The 27,750-nt window shown below is 49.0% G+C and overlaps 1 protein-coding gene across 1 annotated transcript; it reads left to right on the forward strand.

Moving 5' to 3' along the window:
* The first annotated feature begins 1,459 nt into the window (after window positions 1–1,459).
* rb (adaptor related protein complex 3 subunit ruby) lies at window positions 1,460–26,957 on the forward strand. Its single transcript, XM_069504214.1, has 22 exons — window positions 1,460–1,665; window positions 2,085–2,192; window positions 2,507–2,645; window positions 2,769–2,929; window positions 3,444–3,587; window positions 4,367–4,472; window positions 5,113–5,302; window positions 6,328–6,437; window positions 7,336–7,603; window positions 7,800–7,908; window positions 9,590–9,701; window positions 10,456–10,702; window positions 10,785–10,942; window positions 18,819–18,913; window positions 19,519–19,587; window positions 20,009–20,132; window positions 20,911–21,070; window positions 21,180–21,382; window positions 23,034–23,172; window positions 23,697–23,806; window positions 25,353–25,456; window positions 26,456–26,957. Exons 1-22 carry the CDS (start codon window positions 1,559–1,561, stop codon window positions 26,604–26,606), a joined length of 3,114 nt encoding a protein of 1,037 aa, XP_069360315.1. The 5' UTR covers window positions 1,460–1,558; the 3' UTR covers window positions 26,607–26,957.
* Window positions 26,958–27,750: the final 793 nt, after the last annotated feature.

The raw sequence follows: 27,750 nt of genomic DNA on the forward strand, positions 1-27,750 counted from the left end.
ATTAATTGTTTAAAACGCACATAACTCTTAGAGATGCGTACCTAGAATTGAACCCCCAACCTTCAATTATTCAGAGGTGGACATCCTAACCACTAGGCTCTTCGGGGAACTTGTCCAAAAGTCAAATCATTTTCTGATTTAATTGATTTAGCTTTAGAAATTACTTTGGAATTTAAATTATTTAGGCAAATAAAACAACAGTTTGATGATTTTTTATGTATTCTTTTATTAAAGTAGATTAGATTCTGACATTTTAATTATATCACCATCTGCTTCTTATAAATCTAATCTGGCACCGTTCATTATTTTATTTGTCTCTGCACGGGGTCCAAGAGCTCGAGTTCACAACATATCCCAATCCATATCTTTGTCAGGATGAAGAAATGAATGCAGCACTGTATCACCTTTGCCTGAAAAAAAATTATGATAACTGAGTAAGTGACCACTGACTGTGTTGCTTAATCTATACCACTAGGCACTACCAGCTTCTGTTTAGGTATGACGTTGTCTGCGAAGACTTTAGAATCAGTGTATATGGTATCTTTGTTACTAATTTAGCTAATCCAAATTGTTTCTTTAAATATTTGTGGTGCGAAGGAGTAAGAAACATCCAAACTTTCATATGAAGAGCAACGTTTTAGGCAGCTCTAGATACATAACGAAACATACTCGAGAAAGCACTTGTAGTGTGGAGGTACTTACTATGAAGTCATAACCACCAGTAGCAATGGACTCAATTTGTATAATAGGTACTTTATGAAACGCTGTTAAAACTCCTCTAACTTTTCGGAGTTTAATACCATTGTAACAACTAAATATCACTTGCTTAGCTGTGAAGGAAAAGGAAGATCGTGAGGAAACCCGCATGAGAGCCTTTACTTGTATTGAATGATAACGTTTGTTAACTTACGAGTTCTAACTTCCAAGCAGCCACAGTCCGTCAATAAGGGTCCCAATACTTAGGCAAATCAGTGCCCAGGCATTTGCGTATAAGTTCAGTGAGAAAAACTAAGTCTCCGGAGTCCGAGGAGCAAGCAAAGTTGCAGAATTAATCACAAAAAACAAACGCGTAAACTAAGGAAAAACAACAAAAAATTGTACTTTGTGGTCTGGGGTTCTAAATAGTTACCACAGACTAACTACTTATTTGTAATAAGTAACGTAGCCAAATTTAGAAGACTGTTATGTCCATGTAAATTGCTAGATTACCAAGTGATTACCGTAGATATTCGATTTAGTCGGGTTATAAATAGGTCCGTGCTACCAATACGTCATCAAAATGTCGATAATGACCAAATGCGATATAGTGCATTAGTCGTCCGCGATAGCAAATTTATCAACTGTAACGATCACGATTCTTAAGGATATTTCTATTGCGATGTCACATGTCAGTTTACGGCAATCGGCCGGCTGACATTGACAGCATTGACTTAACAATGTCATTAGCTAGTGTCAAAATACGTCAACACAACATTGAGCCTGAGGATGCAATTTTACCGAATATTTTGAGTTTTTAAAATCAATTTAATTAGAAAGTGAATAGGTATTTGCCATCGAAATGTCGAGCACGACTTCCTACAATAATGATAAGGTGGTCCAGGGGGAAGTGGAGTACCCGGTCACTGATCCTGCATCAGGAGCGTTCTTCCAACCGGATTATAAGAAGTAAGTGATCAAAAGAGGTCTTAAACCTACTGCGAAGATGAATAGTGGGAGGATGAGGGAGGAATAGGAACCTGTGTGGTGGCACGCTCTCGGGTAGGCCTATATCGGTTTGTGGGTGCACTCGGGTGGCCTATATCTAGTTGTGGACGTAAACTGGCTGATCTATTGGTTGGTTGATTGATGTTCCAAGTAGGTATTTTATGTCTCTAAAATTTAGCACACAGGTAGCTTGCATCCTAGAGCCATCTCGAGACTAGCAAAGAACTTTGCCATAATTTTTGAGTAGTTTTAATGGCTGAAACTGTTTGATAGGAACTTCCCCTTATTATTCACGTGAAATGTTTTTGTTTGGGGTATCCAATTCCTCTAAGTAATAGCATACAGTAGATAACATAAAATAATATACCTACTTTTTTAAGGAATGAAGATCTGAAGCTCATGCTGGATGGATCCAAGGACTCTTTGAAGCTGGAAGCTATGAAAAGAATTATTGCTGTGATTGCAAAAGGCAGAAACGCTTCTGATTTGTAAGTGAATATTTTAACATTCTCAGCTCTCAGTGTGTTTTATTTCCTATCATGCTATCCATACTAATATTATAAATGCAAAAGTGTCTGTCTGTCTGTCTGCTAGCCTTTCACGGCCCAACCGTTCAACCGATTTTGACAAAATTTGGTACATTACTTGCATCCTAGGGAAGGACATAAGCCACATTTTATCCCGGAAAATCAAAGAGTTCCACAAAGTTGCGGGCATCATCTAGTATAATATAAATTACATAGTAGATTTTGCATGTGGTAGCAAGATATACAGGTATATTATAGATGTTTATTATCCACAGATTTCCAGCGGTAGTCAAGAACGTGGTATCAAAAAACATAGAGGTCAAGAAGCTAGTCTATGTATACCTCGTGCGTTATGCAGAAGAGCAACAGGACCTTGCTCTATTGTCTATTAGCACTTTCCAGAGAGCACTCAAGGTTTGACTTAACAATTTTTTATATGATTTGTAATTTTATGACGTCATTTTGATGTTAATGAGACATGGTTCCAGCGTAATAGCAATTTGCGGGACTTATAAAATAAAACTCTTTGCCATGCAGGATCCCAACCAGCTGATCCGCGCGAGTGCATTGCGCGTGCTGTCCTCTATTCGCGTGCCGATGATCGTGCCCATCGTGATGCTCGCCATCCGCGACTCGGCCAGCGACATGAGCCCCTATGTGAGGAAGACCGCGGCGCACGCTATACCTAAACTGTACAGGTAACTAAGAGCTATTTTTCTTTTCGAAACGCTACAAAGAACGGCTTCAGATGCATCCGAATCCACTAGCCACCAGGCTCTTAATTGAGGACTACCCGAGACGCCTAAAGAGAAAATGTATTCTCGACCTCGCTTCTTGATAGGCAATAAAGAGTTGAGTGCTGGCTCCTAAAGAGGAGCAGCCGCTACAAAACAATATCCTACACCTAATTTGCTAAAAGTCCTTGGACTGATCGCAAATCACAAAAAAAAAAAAACTTTTCTGCTACAATCCCTAACTCCCTACCCATATTATAAATGCGAAAGTGTGTTTGTTTGTTGGTTCATTGGTTTGTCCTTCAATCACGTCGCAACGGAGCAACGGATCAGCGTGATTTTTTGCATGGGTACCTATAGTCAAAGACCTGGAGAGTGACCTAAAAAAAGCTAATTCCACACGGACGAAGTCGCGGGCATCAGCTATTAGACTCTTTATGAGTCTGAGTCACAACAAAACTTTTTATCTATGTTCCAGTCTAGACCCAGACCAGAAAGAAGAGCTAGTGGCTGTAATAGACAAGCTGCTCTCTGACAAGGCGCCGCTGGTCGTCGGCTCCGCTGCTATGGCCTTCAACGAAGTGTGTGGAGATCGCATGAGTCTTATTGACAGGAGTTACAGGTGCGTAGTTCGTGGCAATTTTCCACCAAATGTCAAGAACTTTTCAACCTGGTTCATCCTTCACCCTTCTACTATTGTACCGCAAGGCATCGCCAAGGTCTGCTCCCGTACGTAGTGGACACATTCCACAGATACGTATGAAGCGATTTGCCTCCTCATTTCTAATCCGAACTACTAAGATTTAGTACACCCTTCCAGCATCAGTTTTCCCATCCAATTATAATATGGGTATGGTATGGTAACTCTTTCACCACTAACAGTGTCAAGCTCTGGAATTCTCTCTCAGCTGAAATACGTCAGGCGAAATCCTTAAACACCTTCAAAAATCGTTTGAAGAACTATTATTTATCTATGTAAACAGAATTATGTAGTATATTATAGATATATGTATATGGGTATATATAATTATATTTATTTGTGTATTATTAGAATGTACTGTGTATGTAGGTAGTCTAATTTATAATAATAACTAGGGCCATTTTCGGCTGCCGCACCAACCCGTGCTTTCGTGATTCCTTTCGTCAAAGGTTGCCTGGAAGAGATCGCTTTAGCGATAAGGCCGCCTTTGCATGCTACATCTATTAGAATAAGATCCTGTATTGTGTTTTTTCAATGTTTACTTTGTGTTGTGTGCAATAAAGTGTCAATAAATAAAAATAAATAAATGGGTACCTTCAAGTCGAAAGTGAATAGGTATCTTCTAGGCAAGCGCATCTTAGGCTGCATCATCACTTGCCACCAGGTCTGATTGGTCTATAAAATAAAAAAAATCCTTACAGGAAGTTGTGTGCCCTTTTGGCGGACGTGGACGAGTGGGGACAGCTGACGCTGCTCAACGTGCTCACCGTGTATGCCAAGACGTGCTTCCCCGATCCTAATACCGATGTGAGTGTCATAAAAAAACCGACCAAGTGCGAGTCAGGCTCGCGGAATGAGGAATCCGTACTACAGTCGTATTTTTTCGTCATTTTGCACGATAATTCAAAAACTATGATACATAAAAATAAATAAAAATGTTTTTTAGAATGCACAGATAAAGACCTTTCATATGATACCCCACTTGATATAGTTATCTTACTTAGAAAATTGAAAATACTAATTATTAGTTCATGACGACAATTTAATTTTTTTTTGTGTGATCTAACCACAAATTCACAGTTTTCAGATTTTTCCCCGAATGTCAGCTGTAAGATCTACCTACCTGCCAAATTTCATGACTGTAGGTCAACGGGAAGTACCCTGTAGGTTTCCAGACAGACAGACAACAAAGTGATCCTATAAGGGTTTCGTTTTTCCTTTTGAGGTACGGAACCCTAAAAATATTCCATAGTTGGAACAACTGGATTTTCTTGTCAAAGTCAAATGATTTATTCAAAATAGGTAATAAATTACTCTTTTTGATGGTCAGTTGTTGGATTTGTAAGATATAGTGGTGATAATTATTACGAAAACTTAAAACTAAAGCTACGAGGGTTCCGTGATAGCATTAAATTTTCTTCTTATCGGAATAATAATTTGCTTTCAGAACTATTCAAGTGACAGTGACAAGCCCTTCTACGATTCAGACAGTGACGGAAGTGATAAACGCGCGTCTAGCTCGCCCAGTGTGGAACCCGACCTTAGGCTGCTACTGCGGGCCGCTAAGCCCTTACTGCAGAGCAGAAACGCGGGCGTTGTTATGGCCGTAGCTCAATTATTCTTTCATTGTGGACCCGGTGAGTGTAAACACAGCTTTAGCGATAGTAAACGCGCGTCTAGCTCGCCCAGTGTGGAACCCGACCTTAGGCTGCTACGGGGGGCCGCTAAGCCCTTACTGCAGAGCAGAAACGCGGGCGTTGTTATGGCCGTAGCTCAATTATTCTTTCATTGTGGACCCGGTGAGTGTAAACACAGCTTTAGCGATAGTAAACGCGCGTCTAGCTCGCCCAGTGTGGAACCCGACCTTAGGCTGCTACGGGGGGCCGCTAAGCCCTTACTGCAGAGCAGAAACGCGGGCGTCGTTATGGCCGTAGCTCAATTATTCTTTCATTGTGGACCCGGTGAGTGTAAACACAGCTTTAGCGATAGTAAACGCGCGTCTAGCTCGCCCAGTGTGGAAGCCGACCTTAGGCTGCTACGGAGGGCCGCTAAGCCCTTACTGCAGAGCAGAAACGCGGGCGTCGTTATGGCCGTAGCTCAATTATTCTTTCATTGTGGACCCGGTGAGTGTAAACACAGCTTTAGCGATAGTAAACGTGCGTCTAGCTCGCCCAGTGTGTTTTAATTTTTTAAATTTAGACTTATATATGGGGCCGACTCTCTTGTACACAATCTCTAACCTAAACTAAATCATCAGGTCTAAATCTAGTGCTATCCTTTTCCGCATGCAACATTATGAAAGGGATAGCAATATATTTACAGGTGCCATTTTAGTTTAGTTTAGAGATTGTGTACAACGGAATTAACCACATTTTCAGCTAAGACGTCACAATATGGCGGAAAGTCTGGCCTATTCTTAGTTTGAATGCATTACATTTTACACTAGATGATGCCCGCGACTTCGTCCGCGTGGATTTAAGTTTTTAAAAATCCTGTGGGAACTCTTCATTTTTCCGGGATAAAAAGTAGCCTATGTCCTTCCCCGGGATGCAAGCTATATTTGTACCAAATTTCGTCAAAATCGGTTGTAGAGACACAGACTGACAGACACACTTTCGCATTTATAATATTAGTATGGTTAGTATGGATTATGGTGTTGCAGCTCAAGAACTGCCGCCGGTGGCCAAAGCCATGGTCCGCTTGTTACGAGCACCCATCGAAGTGCAGAGCGTTGTGCTGAACACCATCGCTTCTATCACTGTCACCAGACGGGTAAGGATCTACAACTTTTTTTTTTTTTTTGATATTTCAAAGCTATCTGCAATCAGTCATTGGATGGACTTTTATCTGATTTTTATGAGTGCATTCAAGGATCTACAACTGTACCTAAATGTATTGAATTACTAGCTTATGCTCGTGGCTTTATCCGCGTGGACTGCATACATTTCAAACCCCCATTTAACCCACTTAGGGGTGAAATTTCCAGAAATCCTTTTTTAGTGGATACCTAACACTTTACAAAGGACACACCCTCTCAACAAGTCTCTAGGACCAGCAGTTTAGGCTGTGCGTTAATATATAAGTCAGTCAGTCAGGAAGAACGCGAAAATTTATCCACAGGAGTAAAAAATATCTATTAGTTCTACTGCCTAATTTTAACGGAAATCGTAACCTAACTAACAAACACTACATTGTGGCTAATTTCATTGTACACAATCTCTAAACTAAACTAAAATGGCATGTCTAAATTTAATGCTATCCCTTTCATAATGTTGCTTGGGGAAAAGGATGGCACTAAATTTAGACCTGTTAATTTAGTTTAGTTTAGAGATTGTGTACAAGAGAATCGGCTCGTTTTATGGCAGCGTATCCTTAAGATCTTTTCACATTGATCGGCAACCGCACGGCATGGCATTGCCAAGTTTTTTTTGTACCAAAAATAAGTAAATGTAAAAAGCTAAAAAGCAGTCAGGGCAGCAATTATCTCTATAAGATATTTCTATCAACATACCTACACAAACAACGAACATAAGTTCAAGTTCGGAGACCTTTTTGACGTAAATAAAGTACCAGTAGAGCATGGGTGTGAGGTTAGGCTTAGGCACTATAGAAATTCCTATATAACACGAGATAACTTTATGAGAAGTTAAAAACCAATTTTTCCTTTCAGTCGCTTTTCGAACCATTCCTGAAGTCATTCTTCGTAAGAAACTCAGACGCAACACATCTAAAACTCTTAAAACTGGAGATTCTAACTAATTTAGCGACTGAAGCAAGCGCGGCAGTTGTGCTGAGAGAATACCAAACCTATGTGACATCGAGTGACAAGGCTTTTGTGGCAGCCACTATACAAGCGATAGGCAGGCTGGCCGTGGCCATTCATACAGAAACTGAGACCTGCCTTAATGGGTTACTGCATCTTCTGTCCAGCAAAGATGGTAAGATATTTCTGTCTCTTTTATTTCAAAGTTATTTGTTATTGTTGTCTCTTTTATCCTACAAAGATGGTGAGTTATCTCTACCTCTTTTACTCTAGATGTTTGATATTACTGTCTCTTTCGTTCTCAGAAAACACAGACAATAGAAATTTGTATTCTATTCAATGTAAGTGAAGTTCCATTTTCCTTTATTCAGAATGGGTGGTATGTGAAGCGGTGGTGGTGGTGAAGAGAGTGGTGGGCGGGGGCGCCAGCTCCGCGCAGGCGGCCGTGTCGCGCGCTGCCAAGCTGCTGCGATCTGACAGGTGATTATACAGGGTGTAACCAGAGGTATGTGAAGCGGTGGTGGTGGTGAAGAGAGTGGTGGGCGGGGGCGCCAGCTCCGCGCAGGCGGCCGTGTCGCGCGCTGCCAAGCTGCTGCGATCTGACAGGTGATTATACAGGGTGTAACCAGAGGTATGTGAAGCGGTGGTGGTGGTGAAGAGAGTGGTGGGCGGGGGCGCCAGCTCCGCGCAGGCGGCCGTGTCGCGCGCTGCCAAGCTGCTGCGATCTGACAGGTGATTATACAGGGTGTAACCAGAGGTATGTGAAGCGGTGGTGGTGGTGAAGAGAGTGGTGGGCGGGGGCGCCAGCTCCGCGCAGGCGGCCGTGTCGCGCGCTGCCAAGCTGCTGCGATCTGACAGGTGATTATACAGGGTGTAACCAGAGGTATGTGAAGCGGTGGTGGTGGTGAAGAGAGTGGTGGGCGGGGGCGCCAGCTCCGCGCAGGCGGCCGTGTCGCGCGCTGCCAAGCTGCTGCGATCTGACAGGTGATTATACAGGGTGTAACCAGAGGTATGTGAAGCGGTGGTGGTGGTGAAGAGAGTGGTGGGCGGGGGCGCCAGCTCCGCGCAGGCGGCCGTGTCGCGCGCTGCCAAGCTGCTGCGATCTGACAGGTGATTATACAGGGTGTAACCAGAGGTATGTGAAGCGGTGGTGGTGGTGAAGAGAGTGGTGGGCGGGGGCGCCAGCTCCGCGCAGGCGGCCGTGTCGCGCGCTGCCAAGCTGCTGCGATCTGACAGGTGATTATACAGGGTGTAACCAGAGGTATGTGAAGCGGTGGTGGTGGTGAAGAGAGTGGTGGGCGGGGGCGCCAGCTCCGCGCAGGCGGCCGTGTCGCGCGCTGCCAAGCTGCTGCGATCTGACAGGTGATTATACAGGGTGTAACCAGAACGCTAGCAAAAACTACTGCTAGTGTTATTGTTATTGAGATTTAGGTGTTTAAAAATCTTGTGGGAACTCTTTGAATTCCTGAGATAAAAAGTAGCATATGTCACTCTCCAGGTCTTTAACTATACTCATGCAAAAAAATCACGTCGATCCGTTGATCCGTTGCGATGTGATTGAAGGACAAACTAACAAACCAATAAACCAACAAACAAACACACTGTTATAATCTGGGTAGAATATCAATAATATGGGTAGTGCTTATTGTTTGGAAAATTTATTGACCCAGTAACAGCGCGATTGTCCCGTGGCGCTTGGCTTGTCGATTGCTTGATTCGAGTTTTTGTAAAGATATGTTTTTAGGGTTCCGTACCTCAAAAGGAAAAACGGAACCCTTATAGGATCATTTTGTTGTCTGTCAGTCTGTCTGTCTGTCAAGAAACCTATGTTACCTATAGAAGGTAGGTATTAGCAGACGAGGGGAACAATCTAAAATCCGTGAATTTGTGGTTACATCGCAAGAATAAATTAAAATGTATGTGTGAACAAATATTGCTATTTTCAAGTTTCAAAGTAAGATTACTATACCAAGTGGAGTAACATATGAAAGGGCTTTACTTTTACATTCTAAAACAGATTTTTATTTATTTTTAGGCATAATAGTTTTTGATTTATCGTGCAAAATGTCGATAAAATATGATTGCAGTACGGAACCCTCACGCACTTGGCCGGTTTTTGATTCTGTTTGGCGAAAGCTTGAATGGTTGTCCTTTGGCACAGGTTGGCGGGCAACGCGCGCGCGGCCGCCGTGTGGCTGGTGGCGGAGCACGGCGCCAAGCACGCGCGCGCGGCCGCCATATTGGCTCACATGGCGGCCAACTTTGCTGACCAGGTGTGTCTTACCACTTAGTAGTTAGTACCAAACTTGACTACAAATTTTCATTTTTATTTATTTACTAGCTGATGCCCGCGACTTCGTCCGTGTAATGTTTCTTATACAGATTTTTATTATTTAAAGCTAATAACCTAAATGTCGATTTTTACCTCCTTAGGGGGAAATTTGCTCAAATACGTTTCTTAGCTGACACGTACGTCCTTCCAAATTTCAAGTTTGTAGGCTTTATAGTTTCTCAGATTTCATGATTAGTTAGTGAGTGAGTGGTATTTCGCATTTACAATTATGTAGACTAGCAGATGCCCGCGACTGTTACGTTTTTAAAAATCCCGTGGGAACTGTGATTTTCGAGTCTAAAAAGTAGCCCATGTCACTTTCGAAGTATTAAACTATACCGATGCAAAAAATCACGTCGATAAGTTGCTCCGTTGTGACGTGATTGGGGGACAAAAAACATACTTTCGCATTTATAACATGGGCAGTGATAGGCAAGCGCTTACACATAATCACACCTGATGGAAAGTGATGATGTGGCCTAAGATGGACGCGTTTAACTAGAAGATGCCTATTCACTCTTGTTTTAAAGATACCCGGATTGTAATTGGTTAGAAACATATATTGTGGAAGAGAATTTCTAACATTCAATTTAAAAAAAAGTAGAACCCAAAAAAAATCAAAGTGTTCTTGTACGATGTTACCGAACCCTTCGTGTCTGAGTCCGACTCGCACTTGACCGGTTTTTTTCTTTTAGGATGAGTTAGTGAAGCTCCAACTCCTATCCCTTGCTGTAAAGCTGTCCATAACGCAGCCAGACACAGTTCCTCTGTGCAAGTACGTGCTCTCGCTAGCACGGTACGACGCGAGCTACGACGTGCGCGACCGAGCACGCATGCTCCGCCGGTTCATAGACCCGCAGCAGAGCGGCTTGCTGAGCCAGTACGCGGCGCAGATATTCTGCCCCGACAAGCCTAAGCCGACGATACAGAGTAATTTCAAAGGTAAGTTGTACCTATGTATTTTTGTTTTTAAATACTTGTAAAAGTTTATTAAAATAAAAATCTTGTATTCTATTGCTCCTAGATCGCGACCAGTACACAGTAGGATCTCTATCGCAGTACATAGGATCAGCCGCGGCGGGCTATCGGCCCCTGCCGCAGGCGCCGCGGGAGACCGTGGGCGCGAGCTTGCGAGAGGCCACCGCTGCGCCCATCACCACACAAGTCTCTGATGACGCGCAGGTGTGTCAGATCGCGACCAGTACACAGTAGGATCTCTATCGCAGTACATAGGATCAGCCGCGGCGGGCTATCGGCCCCTGCCGCAGGCGCCGCGGGAGACCGTGGGCGCGAGCTTGCGAGAGGCCACCGCTGCGCCCATCACCACACAAGTCTCTGATGACGCGCAGGTGTGTCAGATCGCGACCAGTACACAGTAGGATCTCTATCGCAGTACATAGGATCAGCCGCGGCGGGCTATCGGCCCCTGCCGCAGGCGCCGCGGGAGACCGTGGGCGCGAGCTTGCGAGAGGCCACCGCTGCGCCCATCACCACACAAGTCTCTGATGACGCGCAGGTGTGTCAGATCGCGACCAGTACACAGTAGGATCTCTATCGCAGTACATAGGATCAGCCGCGGCGGGCTATCGGCCCCTGCCGCAGGCGCCGCGGGAGACCGTGGGCGCGAGCTTGCGAGAGGCCACCGCTGCGCCCATCACCACACAAGTCTCTGATGACGCGCAGGTGTGTCAGATCGCGACCAGTACACAGTAGGATCTCTATCGCAGTACATAGGATCAGCCGCGGCGGGCTATCGGCCCCTGCCGCAGGCGCCGCGGGAGACCGTGGGCGCGAGCTTGCGAGAGGCCACCGCTGCGCCCATCACCACACAAGTCTCTGATGACGCGCAGGTGTGTCAGATCGCGACCAGTACACAGTAGGATCTCTATCGCAGTACATAGGATCAGCCGCGGCGGGCTATCGGCCCCTGCCGCAGGCGCCGCGGGAGACCGTGGGCGCGAGCTTGCGAGAGGCCACCGCTGCGCCCATCACCACACAAGTCTCTGATGACGCGCAGGTGTGTCAGATCGCGACCAGTACACAGTAGGATCTCTATCGCAGTACATAGGATCAGCCGCGGCGGGCTATCGGCCCCTGCCGCAGGCGCCGCGGGAGACCGTGGGCGCGAGCTTGCGAGAGGCCACCGCTGCGCCCATCACCACACAAGTCTCTGATGACGCGCAGGTGTGTCAGATCGCGACCAGTACACAGTAGGATCTCTATCGCAGTACATAGGATCAGCCGCGGCGGGCTATCGGCCCCTGCCGCAGGCGCCGCGGGAGACCGTGGGCGCGAGCTTGCGAGAGGCCACCGCTGCGCCCATCACCACACAAGTCTCTGATGACGCGCAGGTGTGTCAGATCGCGACCAGTACACAGTAGGATCTCTATCGCAGTACATAGGATCAGCCGCGGCGGGCTATCGGCCCCTGCCGCAGGCGCCGCGGGAGACCGTGGGCGCGAGCTTGCGAGAGGCCACCGCTGCGCCCATCACCACACAAGTCTCTGATGACGCGCAGGTGTGTCAGATCGCGACCAGTACACAGTAGGATCTCTATCGCAGTACATAGGATCAGCCGCGGCGGGCTATCGGCCCCTGCCGCAGGCGCCGCGGGAGACCGTGGGCGCGAGCTTGCGAGAGGCCACCGCTGCGCCCATCACCACACAAGTCTCTGATGACGCGCAGGTGTGTCAGATCGCGACCAGTACACAGTAGGATCTCTATCGCAGTACATAGGATCAGCCGCGGCGGGCTATCGGCCCCTGCCGCAGGCGCCGCGGGAGACCGTGGGCGCGAGCTTGCGAGAGGCCACCGCTGCGCCCATCACCACACAAGTCTCTGATGACGCGCAGGTGTGTCAGATCGCGACCAGTACACAGTAGGATCTCTATCGCAGTACATAGGATCAGCCGCGGCGGGCTATCGGCCCCTGCCGCAGGCGCCGCGGGAGACCGTGGGCGCGAGCTTGCGAGAGGCCACCGCAGCGCCCATCACCACACAAGTCTCTGATGACGCGCAGGTGTGTCAGATCGCGACCAGTACACAGTAGGATCTCTATCGCAGTACATAGGATCAGCCGCGGCGGGCTATCGGCCCCTGCCGCAGGCGCCGCGGGAGACCGTGGGCGCGAGCTTGCGAGAGGCCACCGCTGCGCCCATCACCACACAAGTCTCTGATGACGCGCAGGTGTGTCAGATCGCGACCAGTACACAGTAGGATCTCTATCGCAGTACATAGGATCAGCCGCGGCGGGCTATCGGCCCCTGCCGCAGGCGCCGCGGGAGACCGTGGGCGCGAGCTTGCGAGAGGCCACCGCTGCGCCCATCACCACACAAGTCTCTGATGACGCGCAGGTGTGTCAGATCGCGACCAGTACACAGTAGGATCTCTATCGCAGTACATAGGATCAGCCGCGGCGGGCTATCGGCCCCTGCCGCAGGCGCCGCGGGAGACCGTGGGCGCGAGCTTGCGAGAGGCCACCGCTGCGCCCATCACCACACAAGTCTCTGATGACGCGCAGGTGTGTCAGATCGCGACCAGTACACAGTAGGATCTCTATCGCAGTACATAGGATCAGCCGCGGCGGGCTATCGGCCCCTGCCGCAGGCGCCGCGGGAGACCGTGGGCGCGAGCTTGCGAGAGGCCACCGCTGCGCCCATCACCACACAAGTCTCTGATGACGCGCAGGTGTGTCAGATCGCGACCAGTACACAGTAGGATCTCTATCGCAGTACATAGGATCAGCCGCGGCGGGCTATCGGCCCCTGCCGCAGGCGCCGCGGGAGACCGTGGGCGCGAGCTTGCGAGAGGCCACCGCTGCGCCCATCACCACACAAGTCTCTGATGACGCGCAGGTGTGTCAGATCGCGACCAGTACACAGTAGGATCTCTATCGCAGTACATAGGATCAGCCGCGGCGGGCTATCGGCCCCTGCCGCAGGCGCCGCGGGAGACCGTGGGCGCGAGCTTGCGAGAGGCCACCGCTGCGCCCATCACCACACAAGTCTCTGATGACGCGCAGGTGTGTCAGATCGCGACCAGTACACAGTAGGATCTCTATCGCAGTACATAGGATCAGCCGCGGCGGGCTATCGGCCCCTGCCGCAGGCGCCGCGGGAGACCGTGGGCGCGAGCTTGCGAGAGGCCACCGCTGCGCCCATCACCACACAAGTCTCTGATGACGCGCAGGTGTGTCAGATCGCGACCAGTACACAGTAGGATCTCTATCGCAGTACATAGGATCAGCCGCGGCGGGCTATCGGCCCCTGCCGCAGGCGCCGCGGGAGACCGTGGGCGCGAGCTTGCGAGAGGCCACCGCTGCGCCCATCACCACACAAGTCTCTGATGACGCGCAGGTGTGTCAGATCGCGACCAGTACACAGTAGGATCTCTATCGCAGTACATAGGATCAGCCGCGGCGGGCTATCGGCCCCTGCCGCAGGCGCCGCGGGAGACCGTGGGCGCGAGCTTGCGAGAGGCCACCGCTGCGCCCATCACCACACAAGTCTCTGATGACGCGCAGGTGTGTCAGATCGCGACCAGTACACAGTAGGATCTCTATCGCAGTACATAGGATCAGCCGCGGCGGGCTATCGGCCCCTGCCGCAGGCGCCGCGGGAGACCGTGGGCGCGAGCTTGCGAGAGGCCACCGCTGCGCCCATCACCACACAAGTCTCTGATGACGCGCAGGTGTGTCAGATCGCGACCAGTACACAGTAGGATCTCTATCGCAGTACATAGGATCAGCCGCGGCGGGCTATCGGCCCCTGCCGCAGGCGCCGCGGGAGACCGTGGGCGCGAGCTTGCGAGAGGCCACCGCTGCGCCCATCACCACACAAGTCTCTGATGACGCGCAGGTGTGTCAGATCGCGACCAGTACACAGTAGGATCTCTATCGCAGTACATAGGATCAGCCGCGGCGGGCTATCGGCCCCTGCCGCAGGCGCCGCGGGAGACCGTGGGCGCGAGCTTGCGAGAGGCCACCGCTGCGCCCATCACCACACAAGTCTCTGATGACGCGCAGGTGTGTCAGATCGCGACCAGTACACAGTAGGATCTCTATCGCAGTACATAGGATCAGCCGCGGCGGGCTATCGGCCCCTGCCGCAGGCGCCGCGGGAGACCGTGGGCGCGAGCTTGCGAGAGGCCACCGCTGCGCCCATCACCACACAAGTCTCTGATGACGCGCAGGTGTGTCAGATCGCGACCAGTACACAGTAGGATCTCTATCGCAGTACATAGGATCAGCCGCGGCGGGCTATCGGCCCCTGCCGCAGGCGCCGCGGGAGACCGTGGGCGCGAGCTTGCGAGAGGCCACCGTTGCGCCCATCACCACACAAGTCTCTGATGACGCGCAGGTGTGTCAGATCGCGACCAGTACACAGTAGGATCTCTATCGCAGTACATAGCATCAGCCGCGGCGGGCTATCGGCCCCTGCCGCAGGCGCCGCGGGAGACCGTGGGCGCGAGCTTGCGAGAGGCCACCGTTGCGCCCATCACCACACAAGTCTCTGATGACGCGCAGGTGTGTCAGATCGCGACCAGTACACAGTAGGATCTCTATCGCAGTACATAGGATCAGCCGCGGCGGGCTATCGGCCCCTGCCGCAGGCGCCGCGGGAGACCGTGGGCGCGAGCTTGCGAGAGGCCACCGCTGCGCCCATCACCACACAAGTCTCTGATGACGCGCAGGTGTGTCAGATCGCGACCAGTACACAGTAGGATCTCTATCGCAGTACATAGGATCAGCCGCGGCGGGCTATCGGCCCCTGCCGCAGGCGCCGCGGGAGACCGTGGGCGCGAGCTTGCGAGAGGCCACCGCTGCGCCCATCACCACACAAGTCTCTGATGACGCGCAGGTGTGTCAGATCGCGACCAGTACACAGTAGGATCTCTATCGCAGTACATAGGATCAGCCGCGGCGGGCTATCGGCCCCTGCCGCAGGCGCCGCGGGAGACCGTGGGCGCGAGCTTGCGAGAGGCCACCGCTGCGCCCATCACCACACAAGTCTCTGATGACGCGCAGGTGTGTCAGATCGCGACCAGTACACAGTAGGATCTCTATCGCAGTACATAGGATCAGCCGCGGCGGGCTATCGGCCCCTGCCGCAGGCGCCGCGGGAGACCGTGGGCGCGAGCTTGCGAGAGGCCACCGCTGCGCCCATCACCACACAAGTCTCTGATGACGCGCAGGTGTGTCAGATCGCGACCAGTACACAGTAGGATCTCTATCGCAGTACATAGGATCAGCCGCGGCGGGCTATCGGCCCCTGCCGCAGGCGCCGCGGGAGACCGTGGGCGCGAGCTTGCGAGAAGCCACCGCTGCGCCCATCACCACACAAGTCTCTGATGACGCGCAGGTGTGTCAGATCGCGACCAGTACACAGTAGGATCTCTATCGCAGTACATAGCATCAGCCGCGGCGGGCTATCGGCCCCTGCCGCAGGCGCCGCGGGAGACCGTGGGCGCGAGCTTGCGAGAGGCCACCGCTGCGCCCATCACCACACAAGTCTCTGATGACGCGCAGGTGTGTCAGATCGCGACCAGTACACAGTAGGATCTCTATCGCAGTACATAGGATCAGCCGCGGCGGGCTATCGGCCCCTGCCGCAGGCGCCGCGGGAGACCGTGGGCGCGAGCTTGCGAGAGGCCACCGCTGCGCCCATCACCACACAAGTCTCTGATGACGCGCAGGTGTGTCAGATCGCGACCAGTACACAGTAGGATCTCTATCGCAGTACATAGGATCAGCCGCGGCGGGCTATCGGCCCCTGCCGCAGGCGCCGCGGGAGACCGTGGGCGCGAGCTTGCGAGAAGGCCACCGCTGCGCCCATCACCACACAAGTCTCTGATGACGCGCAGGTGTGTCAGATCGCGACCAGTACACAGTAGGATCTCTATCGCAGTACATAGGATCAGCCGCGGCGGGCTATCGGCCCCTGCCGCAGGCGCCGCGGGAGACCGTGGGCGCGAGCTTGCGAGAGGCCACCGCTGCGCCCATCACCACACAAGTCTCTGATGACGCGCAGGTGTGTCAGATCGCGACCAGTACACAGTAGGATCTCTATCGCAGTACATAGGATCAGCCGCGGCGGGCTATCGGCCCCTGCCGCAGGCGCCGCGGGAGACCGTGGGCGCGAGCTTGCGAGAGGCCACCGCTGCGCCCATCACCACACAAGTCTCTGATGACGCGCAGGTGTGTCAGATCGCGACCAGTACACAGTAGGATCTCTATCGCAGTACATAGGATCAGCCGCGGCGGGCTATCGGCCCCTGCCGCAGGCGCCGCGGGAGACCGTGGGCGCGAGCTTGCGAGAGGCCACCGCTGCGCCCATCACCACACAAGTCTCTGATGACGCGCAGGTGTGTCAGATCGCGACCAGTACACAGTAGGATCTCTATCGCAGTACATAGGATCAGCCGCGGCGGGCTATCGGCCCCTGCCGCAGGCGCCGCGGGAGACCGTGGGCGCGAGCTTGCGAGAGGCCACCGCTGCGCCCATCACCACACAAGTCTCTGATGACGCGCAGGTGTGTCAGATCGCGACCAGTACACAGTAGGATCTCTATCGCAGTACATAGGATCAGCCGCGGCGGGCTATCGGCCCCTGCCGCAGGCGCCGCGGGAGACCGTGGGCGCGAGCTTGCGAGAGGCCACCGCTGCGCCCATCACCACACAAGTCTCTGATGACGCGCAGGTGTGTCAGATCGCGACCAGTACACAGTAGGATCTCTATCGCAGTACATAGGATCAGCCGCGGCGGGCTATCGGCCCCTGCCGCAGGCGCCGCGGGAGACCGTGGGCGCGAGCTTGCGAGAGGCCACCGCTGCGCCCATCACCACACAAGTCTCTGATGACGCGCAGGTGTGTCAGATCGCGACCAGTACACAGTAGGATCTCTATCGCAGTACATAGGATCAGCCGCGGCGGGCTATCGGCCCCTGCCGCAGGCGCCGCGGGAGACCGTGGGCGCGAGCTTGCGAGAGGCCACCGCTGCGCCCATCACCACACAAGTCTCTGATGACGCGCAGGTGTGTCAGATCGCGACCAGTACACAGTAGGATCTCTATCGCAGTACATAGGATCAGCCGCGGCGGGCTATCGGCCCCTGCCGCAGGCGCCGCGGGAGACCGTGGGCGCGAGCTTGCGAGAGGCCACCGCTGCGCCCATCACCACACAAGTCTCTGATGACGCGCAGGTGTGTCAGATCGCGACCAGTACACAGTAGGATCTCTATCGCAGTACATAGGATCAGCCGCGGCGGGCTATCGGCCCCTGCCGCAGGCGCCGCGGGAGACCGTGGGCGCGAGCTTGCGAGAGGCCACCGCTGCGCCCATCACCACACAAGTCTCTGATGACGCGCAGGTGTGTCAGATCGCGACCAGTACACAGTAGGATCTCTATCGCAGTACATAGGATCAGCCGCGGCGGGCTATCGGCCCCTGCCGCAGGCGCCGCGGGAGACCGTGGGCGCGAGCTTGCGAGAGGCCACCGCTGCGCCCATCACCACACAAGTCTCTGATGACGCGCAGGTGTGTCAGATCGCGACCAGTACACAGTAGGATCTCTATCGCAGTACATAGCATCAGCCGCGGCGGGCTATCGGCCCCTGCCGCAGGCGCCGCGGGAGACCGTGGGCGCGAGCTTGCGAGAAGCCACCGCTGCGCCCATCACCAGGCCTCGTTTCTGGCATATCCGTCTCTTTCTACATCGTATTCCTCATTGCTGAGTTCATGACCCATTTCATTTCATTAATCACAATGGTCTCCACTCCAGAACGCAAGCGCAGTGTGGGACGACCTCCAACCCGCTGGACTGACGACCTTAAGAAGGTAGCGGGAAGTGAGTGGGTGAGGAAGGCGGAGGATCATGTGTGGTGGCGCGCTTTAGGGAAGGCATATGTCCAGCAGTGGACGCAAACAGGCTGATTGATTGATTGAATCACAATGTTGGCTTTTGTGAAATAATAATGCGTTGGTCTCCCCATGTCCTTTAGTATAGCAAAAATGGCATATCAAAACAAAATCATTACTAACGTGTACTAAAATAGTTTGAGCAGAAAAACAAGACCTTCTACTCGGAGCCGGACAGTGATGGATCAGCGTCTTCATCTTCAGGGTCTGCTGCTTCCAGCAGCTCCGAGGAGTCAGATGAGTGAGTACTTTGAAACTTGAAAATACTAATTATTTGTTCATTGACACATTTTAATTTTTAAGGTTCCGTACGTCAAAAGGAAAAACGTAACCCATATAGGATCACTTTGTTGTCTGTCTGTCTGTCTGTTGGTCTGTCAAGAAACCTACAGGGTACTTCCCGTAGACCTAGATTCATGAAATTTGGCAGGTAGGTAGGTCTTATAGCAGACATTAGGGGAAAAGTCTGAAAGTCGTGAATTTGTGGTCACATCACATTGGACTGTTTAATGCCATCTAGTAGCGACACTTTGCAGTTATCGAAACTACTTTCAAAGGCACATATTACAATGTAGCTCTAAGAACGAGATTTTTTTTTTTTTTTTTTTAAATTAAACAGTCGCTTCAATTAAACAGTCGCTTCAGTACTGAGTTAACATACATATATCACCAATTTCGTCACTGGCAGTAAGCGAGACCGTGGCCGAGTGGTCAAGGCATAGTAGTAATTTCATTGAAGCGTAGGTAAACACTAAAAAATTATAAAAAAATTACAGTTCTTACTTGAGTGTACCAAGTGTGTGTGTGTGTGTGTATGTAATATAACCGCTGCTTGTATCTCACCAGGGAAGAAGAAACAAACAATGTTCTCGAACGCAAAAAAGAGGAAAAAACTAAAAAAAGCAGCAATTATAAGTAAGTTTGTAAAAACACATCCACTTACAGTATACTCAGCACGAAGTATAGGATGTACATTTTTTTAATCTAAATATATAAAAAGAAAAGGTGACTGACTGACTGACTGACTGATCTATCAACGTACAGTCCAAACTACTGGGCGGATCGGGCTGAAATTTGGCATGCAGATAGCTATTATGACGTAGGCAGCCGCTAAGAAATGATTTTTGTAAATTCAACCCCTAGGGGGGTGAAATAGGGGTTTGAAATTTGTGTAGTCCACGCGGACGAAGTCGCGAGCATAAGCTAGTTAAATTTAAAACTGTCAAACTGTGTCTGTCCTTTTCATATAACATTAATAAAAAGAGGATGGGAATGCTCTTAAATTTAGTTGTGCTCAAAATCAGTACCATTGTCTTCGAAGAAAACAATCTTTCAGGTCATCAAACTCCGGTACATCGGATTCAGAGTCTGACAGTGAATCTTCCTCTGGCTCGGAGAGTGAGTCGGAGAATTCCGAGACCAGTGAAGAGAAGAAGGATACCAAAAAAGAGAATCAGAAGGTTTGTATTCTTTAAAATCTAAATGAAGATTTGTTGTTGATTTAAAAACGGTTAGCGCCCACTGAGATTTTTGCTTCTATCATTTGTATGGGATCACGTACAGTACAGAAAGTAATGTACATCGACCTTTAGAATGACGTTTCGGCTTTGTAGAGCGTTGTCTCTGTCACTCATACCTACTTATATGACATTTTGTATGTCTCAACGACAGAGACACCGCTCTACAAATCTGCTATCTCCTTCTATAGATCGATGTACATTACTTTCTGCCGCGTACTGTAACAAAGATAGGTCTATCTATACTACTATAACTTCTTTCCGCCGATAGGGTATATATAGTTTTTATTTCACGATACGAAAAGATTGATTGTAACTTATATTCATAGCATTACTTTTGATTAAACTTAAAATCAAGCTGTGATAGCCAAGTGGTTAGGACGTACGCCTTCTAATCGGAGGTCGGGGGTTCGATCCCGTGCACGCACCTCTAACTTTTCGGAGTTATGTGCGTTTTAAGTAATTAAATATCACTCGCTTTAACGGTGAAGGAAAACATCGTGAGGAAACCTGCATGTCTGAGAGTTCTCCATAATGTTCTCAAAGGTGTGTGAAGTCTACCAATCCGCACATGGCCAGCGTGGTAGACTATGGCCAAAATCCTTCTCACTCTGAGAGGAGACCCGTGCTCTGTAGTGAGCCGGCGATGGGTTGATCATGATGATGATGATGATGAAACTTAAAATAGGCTATTTCAAGAACTATGGGTCATCTTCCATAGGAACCTCCAAAAGCAGAAGTAAACGACAAGAAGAATGATAAATCCAACTTGGAACTGCTTCTGGAGCTGGACGAAGTGGCCAGCTCTCTGCCCACCATGACGCCCACGTGTGGGGGCTTCCTGTCCCCGCCCACTACCCTGCCGCCAGGAGTTGGAGATGGTAAGGATGCCTTAGGACACTCAATAGTCTTAATAATTGTTGGCCAAAGTTTTAGATACTTTTTGTTTATGTATGTAGTTTGTTGCATAATGGTCCCTTGGTAACCCAGGTGACAGCATCACCCCCGTGGGCCCCTCCCTGGTGCCCTCAGCTCAGGTGGAGATGATCCCCCGCGTGATGTCCCGAGGCCTGGGCGCCACGCGGCAGTGGGGCCGCGCGCCGCACCTCTACTCGCACAAGATGTGCGCCATAGAGATCAGCTTCACCAACCACACGCCCGACGTGCTGGAGAACATACGCGTCAACAAGAAGGTGAGTCATGGTGGCCCCCCCTGGTGCCCTCAGCTCAGGTGGAGATGATCCCCCGCGTGATGTCCCGAGGCCTGGGCGCCACGCGGCAGTGGGGCCGCGCGCCGCACCTCTACTCGCACAAGATGTGCGCCATAGAGATCAGCTTCACCAACCACACGCCCGACGTGCTGGAGAACATACGCGTCAACAAGAAGGTGAGTCATGGTGGCCCCCCCTGGTGCCCTCAGCTCAGGTGGAGATGATCCCCCGCGTGATGTCCCGAGGCCTGGGCGCCACGCGGCAGTGGGGCCGCGCGCCGCACCTCTACTCGCACAAGATGTGCGCCATAGAGATCAGCTTCACCAACCACACGCCCGACGTGCTGGAGAACATACGCGTCAACAAGAAGGTGAGTCATGGTGGCCCCCCCTGGTGCCCTCAGCTCAGGTGGAGATGATCCCCCGCGTGATGTCCCGAGGCCTGGGCGCCACGCGGCAGTGGGGCCGCGCGCCGCACCTCTACTCGCACAAGATGTGCGCCATAGAGATCAGCTTCACCAACCACACGCCCGACGTGCTGGAGAACATACGCGTCAACAAGAAGGTGAGTCATGGTGGCCCCCCCTGGTGCCCTCAGCTCAGGTGGAGATGATCCCCCGCGTGATGTCCCGAGGCCTGGGCGCCACGCGGCAGTGGGGCCGCGCGCCGCACCTCTACTCGCACAAGATGTGCGCCATAGAGATCAGCTTCACCAACCACACGCCCGACGTGCTGGAGAACATACGCGTCAACAAGAAGGTGAGTCATGGTGGCCCCCCCTGGTGCCCTCAGCTCAGGTGGAGATGATCCCCCGCGTGATGTCCCGAGGCCTGGGCGCCACGCGGCAGTGGGGCCGCGCGCCGCACCTCTACTCGCACAAGATGTGCGCCATAGAGATCAGCTTCACCAACCACACGCCCGACGTGCTGGAGAACATACGCGTCAACAAGAAGGTGAGTCATGGTGGCCCCCCCTGGTGCCCTCAGCTCAGGTGCAGATGATCCCCCAGGGGTCCTGACAAGAAACAGCATCTAAAATCGAATCGAAATCGGAATGACGATACGACTTGACATCCAAGCCATGGCATTGGAGTTTTTCGACGTGCTGATGACGAAAGTGAAGTCTATTTTTAAATCCAAGACGGCTGACTTTTCACATTAACAATAAGGGTAATAACCATTTTTAGCAGTTTTCGAGGTACTAATCAAGAAAATGTCATCAATTTTCAATTCAAAATATAAGCTAATTTTCAATTTTCAATTTAAAATATAAGCTAAAATCCTATTATATTAACAAATTGTAATGATCCCCATTTTTGTATAAAATGTAATAAGTGTATCTATAAACAATGCAAATTGTTAATAGAAGCACCATTATTATATATTAAGAAGTAGACGGAATGACACACTTTTTAAACCTTCGTGGTTTTTTGCTGTGTCTAAATTGGATTTGTTACACATTCTTTATGTTGGTAGGTAATTAAAAAAAAAAAAAACCAAAATAATTTTTAAAGACCCTAAGTTTCACTTCTTTCCCTGTAAAATTGGATACATGCACCCATTTATTACCCTTGCTAACAATATTTGCGTACACATAAACTTAGCGTTACCATGACAATTAATTAATATTTTTAGACTCTAACCGGAGCTCGTTCGATTCACGAGTTCGCGCCAATCCCACGGCTGGGTCCCGGCGCTACTGCGAGTGGGACTCTGGGCGTGGACTTTGCTGACTCGATACAACCCATCGAGTTTACTGTCATCAGCTCTTTAGGTAAGCTACTTGTACTAATCCATTGTCATATCAAAGTAGCCATTACAATTTTTGTAGTTCACTTCCTAAAATTACGTCAAAGTTTACTATGAATAAAAAAAATGGCAGTCATGATAGTACAAGGTAGATTTTATTATACAGTGTGCATTATTCAATACAATATTTAAGAAGTTTCGCTTTTGTCGGATGCCCCACGATACCTTAGTGCTATTTTTTTTAATCAGGTGTGTTAGCCTAGTGGTTAGGACGTCCGCCTCCTAATCGGAGGTCGGGGGTTCCATCCCGGGCACTTTTCGGAGTTATGTGCGTTTTAAGTAATTAAATATCACTTGCTTTGACGGTGAAGAAAACCATTGTGAAGAAACCTGCACGCCTTAGATACTCCAGAATATTCTCAAAGGTGTGTGAAGTCTGCCAATCCGCACTTGGCCAAAACCCTTCTTACTCTGAAAGAAGAGACCCGTGCTCTGTAGTGAGCCGGTGATGGGTGGATCATGATGATGATGATTTTTGAATGTGAATAGGTGAGGTGTCCGTGTCCATCACCCCACCGGTGGGCGAGCTGATGCGGTCTGTCACCATGTCGGAGAGCAAGTGGGATGCTGAGCAGAGGAAGCTGAGAGGCATGACTGAGGTAACGTCACAGTTCACTGCCAATGATAGTCTGCGACAAGTTGAGATGGCAATCAGGGTGTGAGGCGGGGAGACGCCCCGCACACCGCGGAGGCTGTGACTTGAAACTTGCTTGCTTGTCGAGGCTTGTGATATGAAACTTGTAACAAAACCTCGAGGCTTCACCTATACTGGCAGGCTATATAGGCTAGAATAGAATAGAATAGAATAGAATAGAATAGAATAGAATAGAATATGTTATATTCAAGTAGACTTTTTACAAGCGCTTTCGAATAGATAGGACGACATGAGCCGTCCGTCGTGGCAGATTGACCAACAATTAGAGTAGCTACTATATTTTTATATCTCTCATTTCACGTCATACTTGGCTCAAATAGGTATTATGCGTACAAAATGACTTTTCACGTACCGTTTCAACTTGTTGTGTCAATTTTCATGTCAAAAGTACGCTTTTAGTCCTTATTTTCATACTTTTGACATGATTTTTTTTGTTAAAATGGCGCGTGAGAAGTCATTTTGTGCGGACTATACCTAACATTTGACAGATTCAGGGTCAAACCGAGAGTTTGTGACATTGTAGCTCTCATTCTACCGCAATCGAAAAGCCACTGCGCGATTGCGGGAGAATGACAGCTACAATGTCACGATCGCAATCACCTCTGATTGGTTGACGCTCGCTCACTATTGGCTACAATGCATTGTTGCAACAAGATTTTTTTTTTTTTTCTCTCTCAATTGTTCTGATTGGCTGAATTTGTGCGATTCTTGTTGCAACAATGCATTGTAGCCAATAGTGGGCGAACGTTAACCAATCAGAGGTGATTGCAATCGTGACATTGTAGCTGTCATTCTACCACAATCGAGCAGCGGCTGTGGCCCTACCGCGGTTGTTTGACAGCTACAATGTCACGATCGCAATCGTCTCTGATTGGTTAATGCTCGCTCACTATTGGCCACAATGCATTGTTGCAACAAGAATCGCACAAATTCAGCCAATCAGAACAATTGAGATTGTAATAATGATTGATGCAGGTTTTAGACAATCGCCCTGCTGATCTTATTGCTTGACGTTAAGATTTGAACACAAGAACAGAATTGTGCTATCTCGCTTCTAATTCGCGCATAGGCAACAGCCAATAGCAGACGGACGCGTGTTATGATTGGCTGAGACATTTTCCGCCATTCAAAAATAAGATTTCTGCGCAGGTACATCAGCTTATTTAAGTGGTAGTAATGGCCCCGATTTTCTAGTCTCTCTCTAAACTAAATTTAGAGTATCTGCATCCTTTTCTTTTTACTAATGCTAAAAAAGGAACGGAACATGACTTTCACATTTAAAGACTCTAAATTTTAGTGCACAATACAAATTTAAACGGTAGGTTCGCGAGTGCATGCTAAAATCACGGGTTTCACCATCTAAAAATTAAATTTAAAACTGTCAAACTGTGTCTGTCCTTTTCATATTACATTACTAAGAAGAGCATGCGAATACTCTAAAATTAGGTTGTGCTCAGAATTAGCCCCAATGTAATTGTATAATTTTTCAGTGCAATAAACAAGCAGCGAAACTCGAAGACGAGTCTGCGATCTGTAAACGAGTGTTTGAGACTGCTAATGTGGCCTGCGTCACCTCTACCGGGAACTCCCTCAGGTAAATGTTTACTGGCCAACCCATAGCCGGCTCACTACAGAGCAAGGCGGGGTGATTACGTAAAACGTTGCAGTAGCGACAGCAACGCGACAGCAGTAGCAATGCGAAAGTTCATTTGCTGTGTCTCTTCTTCTTATTTTGCTTCGTGTCTATTTTATTTTATTTTATTCGTTTATTTGCAATCAACAGCGATACATACAATATAATTTTACATAATAACAGACTAAAAATAAGGCCAAATAGGATTACAATTTTGTTTTACAGATAACTTAAATAGTTACTAATTATAAATTTATAACAGTACGTTTGAAGAGACCAAATAATTTAAACAAGCTTTACAATCTAAATATATAAAAAGATTCCGACGAATTGAGAACCTCCTCCTTTTTTTGAAGTCGGTTAAAAAGGGAAAGGTGACTGACTGACTGACTGACTGACTGACTGACTGAATGACTGACTGATCTATCAAAGCACAGCTCAAACTACTGGACGGATCCGGCTGAAATTTGGCATGCAGATAGCTATTATGACGTAGACATCCGCTAAGAAAGGATTTTTGATAATTCAACCCCTAAGGAGGTGAAATAGGGGTTTGAAATTTGTGTAGTCCACGCGGACGAAGTCGCGAGCATAAGCTAGTATAATATAAAAGTCAATTAACTAGTAAAAATACCTAGTAGGTGATTCACAACATATGCATGTGTGTGTGTATGTGTGTCTCTCTCTAGCTGCTGTTACGTGTGACGTTTCACCACAATGATCTATGTGATTCTAATGTCTTATATCTCTCTCTAATGTGTTATAGCCTCAATAGCTCAACGGGTAAAGGAGTGGACTGAAAACCGAAAGGTCGACGGTTCAAACCCCGCCCGTTGCACCATTGTCGTACCCACTCCTAGCACAAGCTTGACGCTTAGTTGGAGGGGAAAGGGGAATATAAGTCATTTAACATGGCTAATATTCTTTAAATAAAAATAAAAATATGTGTATGTTTGTCAGGTTCGCAGGGCGGATGCTGTCGTCCCAGGATCTGGTGCTGTTGTCTGTGAAGGTGGACGAAGACTCGAGCATGGTCACAGCCAACTGTCCCAACATGGCCGTCGCGTCGCTGCTAGCCAATCAGATCGCGCAGGCTTTCGCTAGAGATTAGATCTTATTTACTACTAGCTGATGCCCGCGGCTTCGTCCGCGTGGATTTAGGTTTTTAAAAATCCTGAGGGAACTCTATGATTTTCCGGGATAAAAAGTAGCCTATGTCACTCTCCAGGCTTTGAACTATACCCATGCCAAAAATCCCGTCGATATCCGTTGCGATGTGATTGAAGGACAAACCAACAAATAAACACACTTTGGCATTTATATGGGTAGTGATGCATTTCAATTGAGAAGACCACCGTCAAAATATCATAACCATTATCAAGCGATAGACGTGCATCGTATATCGCATCAATGTAAAATAAAGCAAAATAAAATTTCCGCTTGACATTAACTGTTTGTTGTCCGTACCTCAAAAGGAAAAACGGAACCCTTATAGGATCACTTGGTTGTCTGTCTGTCTGTCAAGAAACCTACAGGGTACTTCCCGTTGACCTAGAATCATGAAATTTGGCAGGTAGGTAGATCTTATAGCTGACATTTGGGGAAAAATCTGAAAACCGTGAATTTAGGGTTAGATCACACAAAAAAAATTAAATTGTGGTCATGAACTAATAATTAGTATTTTCAACTTTCGAAGTGAGTGACTATATCAAGTGGGGTATCATATGAAAGGTCTTCACCTGTACATTCTAAAACAGATTTTTATTTATTTTTATGCATCATAGTTTTTGAATTGTCGTGCAAAATGTCGAAAAAATACGACTGTAGTACGGAACCCTCATTGCGCGAGCCTGACTCGCACTTGGCCGGTTTTTTTTATTTAGAGCCCATTTTTTAATCGTCAAATAAATTTTATCTGAGCAATAAGCGAACAGTTGTATAGGAAATCTGTCAAAACATATTTATTCCTCAGATAAAAGTTATTTGACCATTGAAGTGATTGAAAAATCGGCGCATAAGGAAACCAACAAAAATATAATAGAGAGAGCCAGCGCGTGCTAGATCTTCGTTATTTTATAAAACCTCCCAGTTTTGGGGACAATATGAAGAGAAACTTTCTCTTCATAATATTGTCCCCAAAACTGGGAGGAACGTTCGTTTGTATCATGGTGGCTTTAGGAGATAACAGGTACTTAACAAAGGTGTAAAAAATATTCATCATCATGATCAACCCATCACCGGCTCACTACAGAGCT

Source organism: Maniola hyperantus, chromosome 17 (genome assembly GCF_902806685.2).
Source record: "Maniola hyperantus chromosome 17, iAphHyp1.2, whole genome shotgun sequence".
NCBI lineage: Eukaryota > Metazoa > Arthropoda > Insecta > Lepidoptera > Nymphalidae > Maniola > Maniola hyperantus.